At 43.7% G+C, this 11,721-nt stretch overlaps 1 protein-coding gene across 1 annotated transcript; it reads right to left on the minus strand.

The window, feature by feature from the left end:
• Positions 1-416: 416 nt before the first annotated feature.
• On the minus strand, positions 417-10,327 carry LOC139474513 (uncharacterized). Its single transcript, XM_071257564.1, has 8 exons — positions 10,208-10,327; positions 8,547-8,688; positions 7,469-7,584; positions 6,372-6,990; positions 5,511-5,715; positions 3,678-3,751; positions 2,185-2,301; positions 417-902 (listed from the first exon to the last, which is right to left on the minus strand). The coding sequence occupies exons 1-8, from the start codon at positions 10,316-10,318 to the stop codon at positions 709-711; spliced, it is 1,578 nt and encodes a 525-aa protein (XP_071113665.1). The 5' UTR covers positions 10,319-10,327; the 3' UTR covers positions 417-708.
• Positions 10,328-11,721: the final 1,394 nt, after the last annotated feature.

Consider the following 11,721-nt stretch of genomic DNA (forward strand, 5'->3'; position numbering starts at 1 on the left):
CACACGTGCATACACGTCGCTATATAAGTGCAATAATCTGGACGCGACGTTTAACCCCATTTCACCTAGCCTTTTTGTTTGTTTAATGTTTTGTTTGTTTAATGCCACACTCAGCAATATTACAGCTATTTGACGTCCGTCTGTTAATAATCGAGTCTGGGCCAGACAATCCAGCGCTTGACATCATGAGCTTCAATCCTCGCAATTGGGATACGATGACATGCATCAACCAAGTCAGCGAGCCTTACCATCCGATCCCGTTAGTCGCCTTTTACGACAAGCTTAGTTGCCTTTTACAACAGGCACCTGTTGCTGAAGACCTATACCAGCATGGATCTTCACGGGTAGCCGCACATAGGTGCCAGCCCTTCCTTGAATTATTGAGAAAACGTAATTTCGAAATAAGAAATGTTTCAAAACAATTTGTTTATTTTAATGTAACAACGAGATTATATTTAACAAAGGCATGCAAATTAAAAATATATTTTATCAGACCATTTCTAGCGATCAATTTTCAGACTAACATTTCTCTCCCGTAAACAGTTAAATAAATTGTCACCAGCTGTTACGAAATGGGTTTCTTATAATTTCCAACTTGATACACAGAACGGCGTGTGGGTAAATCAGTTCGCATCACTCGTAACTTGGTCCAGCCAGCCCTCCCGGTCCGCTCTCCTTGTCAACACCACCCCCACCCCTGCATTCCACTCAGATTCCCCTGGCTAGGTTGTGTACATGTCTGATGTTGGTGATCTTGGAGAACGTCGTCGTCATGTCGCTGAGGGTAATGGTGGCGATGACATCAGCCTCCGCGTCGGCTACCCGTAACATGTAATACAAGAATCCCTTTTCTTGATCCACCCCGTTGAAGATAGTACCCCCGTAGTAGTTTTCGAATATTCCTGAAAGGGAAGAATTTTAGTGATGACCCAAGGAAAGTACTTACAGCCTTTCTTATACAAATATGTTGCTCACACTATCGACCACTGGTTTACTGGCCGCTTTAAAATACCTGACTGCCAATAAAAAACAAAACTGAATCAGTTATGTTATACAGGGCCCCGTTCCACAAAGCGATCTCAGCGGTATGACGATCGTAACGCTCATACGTTAACGTAGTCTTACGTTAGTTACTGCAAGAAGGCCATGATGGCATTAAGGCGATGGTACCGATTGGTAAGCATTCTTTAACATGTTTACGGCAGTCGTAACGATAAGACCGCTTTATGGTACGTGTGTCTGAGCTTCATGTCACAAAGTGATCGTAACGTTACGACGTTTAGCACAGCCATGACGCTAAGAACACGTAGGAACGAGGAGCGCATATTTCACCCAAACCGGGTTTTACCGAAAGTGTATATGTGTATGACTTTCAAATGGGTAATGTAAATGAGGTACCCAATTTCCATGCTCCCAAAACCATAATCAAAGGAATGGTACCCATTTCCAGTATAATCCCAAACAAGTGGCCAGTGGAAATAAGGGGGAAGGTTTATCTGATACATTGATACAAATCCTAAAAGTTTAGCAGAAGACTGACTTGGACTGACAGTTTGTCCGAGTCAGGTTGCCCTTTAAGAAGCTACAGAAGAAATGTGGATGGCAACTCCCCCAGAGCGAGTGAAGACCCTTTCATGTGTACCACCACGAAATAACACCATACCTTACCTGATCTCATTAAAATCAGATCTTAGTTTTCGCTACCGCTAAACAAAGATCTGAGGACATCCCATTACGGGTCACTTCAGAACGACCTTTCGCGAATTTTGACCGGCCAATGAAATGACTGACAAGAAATCGACATCAGCCAATCAGAAGGCAGCTTTCTCGAGCTTTACGAGACTAGTTTCAAACTGGCGACTACGCGAAACACATTTTGACGTATTCTCGATTAAAAAAATTAAAACCGATAAGAAAAACATTCTGGAATTTCTTATAGATGGCCTAGATTGTATGGATACAATCATAAAATCCGTAACTGTCGTTCGGAATACCTCGTGTTAAATATTTCGTGGTTGCATGATTAGAAAACACATTCCGACTGTCACTTTCATGATCTAGTAAGCGAGGCTCTGATTGGTTGGATGAAAGGTCGTTCTGACGTAACCCTTAATGGGATGTCCTCAGATCTTTGTTTAGCGATAGCGAGAACTAAGATCTGATTTTAATGAGATCGTACGTTACCTGCTTGTGCGATCTCTGCCAGCTTCACCACAGCGCCAGTGAAGGGGTCGACAGATACCAGGCTGTACCCGGGGTAGGTGTCTTTAAACAACCCGGGGGACACAGCCAACAGCTGACCTGCAGGGGACAGAGAACGCCCTTTGAGAAGTCATCATCACACGTCCGTGAACCAAACAATTTAAAGTTTGTCACGATGCAATTAATCGATTCTTTCTACGACGTGTCACTCACGAACGAACGATACAACTTTAGTAGACAGTTCTGAACATATTTATCCAACTTACACTGCCGAGCAAAAGACAGTATACACCATGTTTGACGGTGGCTAAGATGAAACAAACTAAACATAAAAATGTTTATTCGATGGTGAAGTGTTTGATGCGGGTGCCAAAGGTGAAATTACATACAGCATAACAATGAATATCTCACAATAGTTTTGAGAACGTGTTTGGTCAAATCAAATTTTCAAGTGTACATTTGTTTTGCGCGGCCATTCATCTCATGACCTCACATAGTTTACAATTATTCACCTCATGTTTGTTTTTTGTTTAACGCCGCACTCAACAATATAGTCGCGCTCTGACGCTTACCTGTAACTATTTGAATCGGATCAGATAAACTAGTGATTTTTACTATGAGCATCGTCCCAAGCCGTCATTGTACGATGACACGCAAGCATCCACGTCACCGAGTGTGACCTCCCGATCCATTTAGTCGCCACGTACGACAAGCTTAGGATGCTGGGATTCCGTTCCACATCAAGATCCGGGGTACCCACGGGGGATTCTCCTTCTGTCTGCTGTGGTCCATTATGGATTTCCGAGTCAGAATAGGTCTTCAGCAACCCATGCTTGCCGTAAAAGGCGACTATGCTTGTCGTAAAAGGCGACTAACGGGATCGGGTGGTCTGGCTCGCTGACTTGGTTGATGCATGTCATCGATCCCAATTGCATGGATCGATGCTCATGATGTCAATCACCTGATTGTGTGGTCCAGACTCGATTATTTACAGACCGCCGTCATATAGCTGTAATATTGCTGAGTGCGGCGTAAAACAACAAACCAAACCAAAAAATCTACCACAAAGGTCACGTGTACCATTTGTACACATATGTTCAGCTACAATTCCGTCCTAATCAGACCCGTGAAGATCCGGGGTACAATAGGTCTTCAGCAACCCATGCCTGCCGTAAAAGGCGACTAATTATATAACAGGATCGGGTAGCCAGGCTGGCTGAATTTCTTCATGCATGTCATTGATCCCGATTGCGTCTATCGATGCTCATGATATCAATCACTAGATTGTCAGGTCCAGACTCGATTTTATATATAGATCGCCGTCATATAGCTGGAATATTGCTGAGTGCGGCATAAAACAACCAACCAACCATGGATTTCCCTAACTTGATATCTAACCCTCTGTTTACTGATAATAACACTATTCTTATTATATGCCTATAGCGCCCTGCTTACCTGCTCAACACATTGCTCACCTGTTTTGCTGTACAGCTGCATAGACATAAAGGTATAGTTGCTTACGTCAACCTCAGCGTGCGACATGAATGATCTGCAACCATATTTCATCAATTGGTATTTAGAAATAGATTTTCATCATCTTTCAAAACATTTCTTATATCCCCATTGTTGGACATAAGATTCCTGGTGTAGAAGACAGCCTTGTCTGTTCGGATCTCGCTTTCCAAGACTATTCATATTCCGCGCCTTGTCACCAAATAACCTCCAATAAACACCACTCTTAATTGGGCATTCAAGAACTTCCTTGTCCACAATGTACCTGGTCACTCAAGAACCTCACCTCCCTTAATTGGTCATTGAAGAACCCCCCTTTTCCACAATGTGCCTGGTCACTCAACAACCTCACCTCCCATGATTGGGCATTCAAGAACTTCCTTGTCCACAACAATGTACCTGGTCACTCAAGAACCTCACCTCCAGTGATTGGGCATTCAAGAACTTCCTTATCCAAAATGTACCTGGTCACTCAAGAACCTCACCTCCAGTGATTGGACATTCAAGAACTTCCTTGTCCACAATGTACCTGGTCACTCAACAACCTCACCTCCTGTGATTGGGCATTCAAGAACTTCTATTTCCATAATTTACCTGGTCACTCAAGAACCTCACCTCCCTTAATTGCTCATTCAAGAACTTCCTTTTCCATGAATGTACCTGGTCACTCAAGAACCTTACCTCCCGTGATTGGGCATTCAAGAACTTCCTTGTCCACAATGTACCTGGTCACTCAAGAACCTCACCTCCAGTGATTGGGCATTCAAGAATTTCCTTGTCCACAATGTACCTGGTCACTCAAGAACCTCACCTCCCTTAATTGGTCATTGAAGAACCCCCCTTTTCCACAATGTACCTGGTCACTCAACAACCTCACCTCCCGTGATTGGGCTTTCAAGAATCCCCTTTTCCATAACTTACCTGGTCACTCAAGAATTTCACCATCTATACTTTTTGACTCAGAATTCTTACATCCCATATGAAAATATCTCCTTGTACGTAGTCATAAGGGAAGCTTACCCTTTCGCAATTTGTTACTAAAAAATCTCTATTCCATACGCGATCACCATCGGTACGCTTCCGTAAAAGGTGACTATGCTTGTCGTAAAAGGCGACCAACGGGATCGGGTGGTCAGGCTCGCCGACTTGGTTGATGCATGTCATCGATCCCCATTGCGTGGACCGATGCTCATGACATTAATCACTGGATTGTCTGGTCCAGACTCGATTATTTACAGACCGCCGTCATATAGCTGGAATATTGCTGAGTGCGGCGTTAAACAACCAACCAACCAACCATCGGTACGCGGCCACCAAAACCCTCAACATCTGCAGCTGCATAAAAACCTGAACTACCGTCACTTAACACATCACCATCCATTTGTCGTCACTGAAACACCCCTCCTAGCTTTCTGACGCGTTCACTTAAGAACCCAATGTGTCTCAATACAGAAACAGCTTCATGTTATTATGGAAAAGAGTAAATTCATACCCTGCCTACATAAATAATACAGTTCTGGTTCAAACACGATCATCGGTACACAGTAATGACGAGACAAGACAAGCCCTGTCGTCACGAGTCCAATGATGTATCCCCGAGCCAGAACTCACTTGTTGGAGTGGGTGAGTGAGTGAGTTTGATTTTACGCCGCTTTTAGCAATATTCCAGCAATATCACGGCGGGGGACACCACAAATTGGCTTCACACACTGTACCCATGTCGGGAATCAAACCCGGGTCTTCGGCGTGACATAGCTAACGCTTTTACCACTAGGCTACCCGACCGCCCCTCTCACTTGTTGGATACATCGAACGTGTAGATCCTGGCTGAGAGACCATCTGCGTCGTTTTCGTTGCCCATGAGGACGAACAACATCATGCGTCCAGGGTCATACTCCGCCCACTGGAAGTTGACGTAAGTGTTCTCAGTGTCCAGCATGCGCACAGCCTCCTGCCAATTTCCCGACCAGTCAAGACCACCCACCACGAAGTAGTAGTTTCCTAACACCATAAACAAATAAAATATATTTTGCATTATCGATGTGTCTATTGAACACGCATCCCCGGACCCATACTCCAGGGACACTGTAGAGGCTAAAATTGTGTATACTTGGAACACATCCGTGTCTTTGTTTCACACTGTGATCATGGTCTATCCGATCCACTTTAGTTCACTCTTGTGATAAGCACGGGTACTGGGAACCTGGGATTTTCTCGGAAAAATAATCCCGGAAGAGTTTTAAAAAAATAATTGTGCTTCAGAAATTGTTTGCCACAAAAATGATATCGTTGCAATTAAGATTTTTTTATTTTTTTTAAGAAAAGAAGATATTTAGGATCATAGTATTAATTTTAAAATATATCTGGTTTTGCAGCTGTATCTAAAAACATTTATCATCCAAAACTTACGGTGGCCCATAGCCGCCACTGGTGAGATAATTTTTCACTGCAAGCCTCTATATTTTATCTGGCGAAGGCCAGATACTTCCACTGTTGAGATCTTTTTTCACTGTAAACCTCTATATTTTATCTTACCAGTGCAAGAGGTTAATGTTTGTTTTCCGAAATGCAAGCCCCGGAGATAGAGAGAATAGGAACAAATTATTCCATTGCCTATTTTACACTACGTCTCTCAGCTTCGAAGCCTTTAGTCTTACCTGGCTTTGTTGTTTCCTCCTCGATGCTGAAGGTGAGATACTGCCCAAAGCTCTGATACACCACAGCGCTAAAAGGTCTTTGGTCAAACCCAAGTACATTCCCATGCCTGACAACGGTGCCATTGTTCGTGCCGAGCTCAAGCATTGTACTAGCTGGGGCGTCTAGCGACGACGACAGCAGATGGTTCATCATCACCGTTATCCCTCGAGGAGGGTCAACAGCAGCCACACCGTCAGCGATGTAGTTGGCATTGACGTCTCCAAGGCGGCCGCGGGAAAACCCGACGCCATACTTCAAGGTCGTGATGTCCGCGATTGCACCGGTCGCAGCATCAACGGCTACGTAGTTGGCGACGTCGGGCTGGTTGCGGCTGTACATGATGCCATAAAAGGTTACACCATCTGTAGTGCGGCGGTGTGGAGGGGATATCAACTGCAGAGCTTTGTGTAGGCAGATGTGTTCGTTCTTCCCGTAAGGCGGAAGCTGAGGGAGGAGTTGGGTCATTTGGGTCTTGGTCACACGCACGTCTGTGCATTGGTAAAACGTGTTCTCGCCCGGTTTATGAGCGTTGTAGCGAACTCGAATGACACAATGGTCACACTCCATGTCGGGTACACTCTGAAATACGTCAAATTAATGGATCATAAAGTATGGAGGTCATACTCAGTGATTGTAACCGAAAGCTCAAGTATACCTGGGGCTTATGTAGTAGCCAAGCGGTTACAGCGTTCGCTCCTCACACCGAAAACCCGGGTTCGATTCCCCACATGGGTACAATGTGTGAATCCCTTCCTGGTGTCCCAAAGGAATTTGCTAAAAGCGTCGTAAGATCTAAATCACTTAGTGGTCACAGCGTTCTCTCGTCACGCCGAAGGCCGGGTTCGATTTCCTGTATGGCTTCGGTGTTCGAAGCCTAATTGTGATGCCCCCACCGTGCTAGAATATTGCTTAAAGCGGCGTTAAACCATACTCACTCATTCTCTGGAATATACCTTGAATATGATGCCAAAATGGACAGAATTCGAACGTCCAGCAAAAAACATGTCGGTAAGAGGGAAAGATCAGTATACTATGTACTTGAGGGACGCGAACTTACCACGACAACAGTGTAGTTTCTCTGATGGTCCTGTGCGTAGACGTATTTGTCGGAAACAACCGCCAACAGCTTGAAGTCACTTGAAGAGAGCGGTGCAATGGCGACATCCATGTAACCTGTAAGAGTGTCAGATACCTTGACAATATTCCACTCAGAACACAAATAGACGTTTAGAGAATAATGATTCCTAACAGTTTCCTAAAGAGTTGCTTTTAGTAAATACAGATGTAGCGACTGTAAACAACATGATATTGATATGGTGGAATTAGCTGCTGTTGGGTCGGTAAACACAAATGGGTGAGTGAGCTGGGTTAACGCCGTTTTTAACAGTATTACAGTTAAATCACGGTGTGTCAGCTTAATGTGGGAGGAAAGCCGGAAGTGATGCAGGTCTCAGACGTTTACCACTCTGGTGAAGCACGGGTATGGTGCTGACAAACCTAGAAACATAATAGGGGTGAACCATGATTCGAACCCACAATCATAGGTTTCTGGCGTGTCCAAGGGACGCAACTCTGCACAGCGAATCGCGGCGCCTTAGACGACTGGGCCACCCGTGACCCCGCTAAGCACAAATATGATAATTTGCTGGTATAATGACATAGTGCTTTTTTATTTGAGCCGCGTTCATAAACGCTCACGATTTAATGGAAAAACTTGATCAAAATTGATCAACAAAATGATAAAGTACATAAATTGCCCGGCAAAAGAAGTGTACATTTGACAAAACATAAACCACAAACTTACATCAAAGTCTAGTTTCTACTTTGATGAAAAGGCATATAACAAGCATGGTCTGTGTATCATGTGTCAACAACTTATGCGATGCTGTGCAAAACACATACCCATGCTTGTCAGACTCGCTGACTTGGTGGATGCATGTCATCGTATACCAATTATGTGGATCGATGCTCATGATGTCAGTCAGTGGATTTTCTGTTCCAGACTCGATTATTTACAGACCGCCGTCATATAGCTGGAATATTGCTGAGTGCGGCGTTAAACAACAACAAACAAACCATGATTATGGGGGTTGTAGCTGTCATACTATTGTTGTATTTATGTTGGACGTTGTTACCTGAGTAACCAACGCTATAGTGGTTGTAGTTCTGCTGCCACTTGATGAAGGCGGTACCGCCTGCTGCCAAGGTCACTTTAGGGTCCTCGGCGTTCTGTCCCCCGCAAGGCGCGCCATGGCGAAAACATGACGGATTGCCGCTCTAGAAAAAGCAATGTCTTAAAACTCCCCGCATAAAACGTATCTATCATACATATAAACAATATGCTCCAAAGCCATAAGGTGAGGTGAGGTGAGGTGAGGTGAATTGGACTTCCACAGCATTCTTATATACCTTTGCTTTATGCGTGCGTGCATGCGTGAGTGAGTGCGTGCGTGCGTGCGTGTGTGCAATGACAGTCTAACAACAAGTACAATCTTTTAACGTCTTTTTGTATGACGCGGTCGGGGATAGTACCTGCGACCACCCGCCCTATCCACTACACTACGAGACCTGTGAAGATCCGGGGTAGAATAGGTCTTCAGCAACCCATGCTTGCCATAAAAGGCGCCTATGCTTGTCGTAAGAGGCGACTAACTGGATCGGGTGGTCAGGCTCGCTGACTTGGCTGATGCATGTCATCGTATCCCAGTTGCGTGAATCGATGCTCATGATATCAATCACTGGATTGTCTGGTCCAGATTCGATTATTTACAGACCGCCGTCATATAGCTGGAATACTGCTGAGTGCAGCGTAAAACAACAAACAAACAAATAATACATCACACAACAAAGAAGTGAGTGAATTTAGAGATCATTTTACGACGATCTTTAAGTATTTGAATGACTAAAAACTTAACGCCGCTTTCAACAGTAATCAGTCTAATCACTACTTGTTGGGGGTACACCAGTGTGACAGAGTCGCTGGTAACTCTTTATCAGAACCGGGGCGGTAAGGTAGCCTGGTGGTTAAAGCGTTCGCTAGTCACACCGAAGACCTGGGTTCGATTCCCGACATGGGTACAATGTGTGAAGCCCATTTCTGGTATCCCCCGCCGTGATATTGCTGGAATATTGCTAAAAGCGGCGTTAAACCATACTCACTCACTCACTTTGGCAGAACCACCACGAGCATAAAGCTGACAGACAAGGGATCGTGATAGGATCAAATCCGGGATTCGATCAAACGACCAGCGTGTCTTGGTTGTATAAGATACACGATCGCTAGTACGATACAGGGTCAAAGATCAGATTAAGTAGGCTAAACCTGTTTACAACACCGGCTTCCTTTCGCCGATAAACTAGGTCATCTTACAAATATATAATATTATATATATCACACGAAATGAATTAATTTTTTCCCATATGGCTTATAGGATTCCGCCATTGATGGAGGATTCTAGGACTCGGGAGGTCCTAAGTGTGCCCTTACTAGTCTTGAACTAGATGAACAATGCACAGCGGCGTCAAACACAAAGTTACTCACTCACTCAATCACTCATTTCTTGATCACGAATAACCTCATGTAAAGTCACGGGTGTTATTTTGTGAGAGAGTTGAGGTGTTATATAAATGTGGGATGCCCGTCATTTGATGTAGCGTTAAACTAGTTAGACATGTGTATTATTAAATTTAAAACTTTAATACATATAAGTAGGTGAGTATAACCAATAACATTTACCATGCATTTCATCACACAGAAGCGTGACTATGAACAAATTAAATATATAGATCTACTCACAGTCGATATATCTAAAGGACCCCTTTGGTGGGGAAAGACAATGCATATATGCCCCAGACTCCCCGTTATGACGGACAGTAGAAGAGCAGCGGTGACTTCCGAACTGGACATCGTTGTGATTCAAACTGACTGACCGACAAAGGACCACACCCTTTTTTCACCTGGTGGTCACGCCCCCTCACGTGGTTGTCATATAATCCTCACACAATGGAGGTGATTACCGTGACATCGACGCGCACGTGACCCCATGACACTGCAATTGTAGTTGGCGAACTAAGACCATACCTCCGACATGAGAATAATATGTAATAAATAAATACTTTATGCATATGATGATATTGTCAATAATATTAATTCGTGCAGCAGTTTTATAATTATCATGAAATGTTTCATCTGATCTTCTTATACTAGTATGTGATTGAAATAGTTTGTCACTGCTGCTGATGATGATGATGAATGATGATGATGATGACGACGACGACGGTGACAACGACGACGACGACGACGACGACGATGATGCTGCTGCTGCTGATGATATCACTTTATGTTCTCCGAATCGTTGGAACGGGTGTCCCTGTCGTCTAAAGCCCCGCAGTTCGCTGAACACACTTGTTTCCCAGGCGTGCCAGGATCATTTCCCACTGATTTACATGCTTGGTTTGTCAACACCATACTCATGCCCATGCAGGATCTGAATACGGCCTCACATCCCTCCACCATTAAGCTGATACAAAGTCATATAATTAAAATATTGAAATGAACAACTCAATAAAATCATCACGGAATCTAAATACTAACTGGCGTATGATTGTAGCCACATATGCCTGAAGATCACGCAATCACACATTAGGAAATATTAACAAAGGTTGTCTCAGATTTACAATATTAATCAAGATATTGCAGGGACCATACTTATCTTATGTCTCTCTGTTTTGCTATTGATGTCGTCATATCTCTCATAAAAGTCATATTTTCACAATATTATATATTAAGCATGTTTCTTTAATGATACAGATATTAAGTTCATTAAATATGCATAAACCTATTTCTGACAGGTAATGCTAAAAAGATCAGTACAAATTCAGAATTTCACTTTATGGAAAATGTCACTGCTATTATTTTGATCGAGCAGGCAAAACATATTACTGCTAGGGCACTGAGAGCCACTATTCCGAGCTTCCGAGTTGCCCCGAAAACACCAAGTCATGGAAACCACAGGAGCGGAGTTTCCCACCGTGATAGTGATAACCTGTATTCCTCTACACAACAACAGAAGTGCAGACCTAGCTGTGCGAACCCTAACAGTATATCAGCTGACAGTTCAACAGCCAAATGTAGCTGACAACGTTAAGTAGGTTAGACTGGGCGTTTTGAAAAACCTGCTGTTGGAACAGCGAATTTGTCCCCTGTGTTGTAATAACGCAGAAAATGAAATTTGTGTTTTTGAAATGCCCCGTGTATAACAATCTCCGCAAATCTCTCGATGATATTGTTCGAGATGTTAAAGATTTTGA

Source organism: Haliotis cracherodii, unplaced genomic scaffold (genome assembly GCF_022045235.1).
Source record: "Haliotis cracherodii isolate W230 unplaced genomic scaffold, xgHalCrac1.p SCAF_3, whole genome shotgun sequence".
Lineage (NCBI taxonomy): Eukaryota > Metazoa > Mollusca > Gastropoda > Lepetellida > Haliotidae > Haliotis > Haliotis cracherodii.

Bases quoted from the DNA above. Each gene is read 5' to 3' on its own strand.
- LOC139474513 (XM_071257564.1), bottom strand. From the start codon at position 10,318: ATGTCCAGTTCGGAAGTCACCGCTGCTCTTCTACTGTCCGTCATAACG. The intron at 5,716-6,371 runs GTAAGACTAAAG...TTATGGTGTTAG, and splicing joins GGAGGAAACAACAAAGCCAG to GAAACTACTACTTCGTGGTG. The intron at 2,302-3,677 runs GTGAGCAATGTG...TGTCCCCTGCAG, and splicing joins GCAGCTGTACAGCAAAACAG to GTCAGCTGTTGGCTGTGTCC.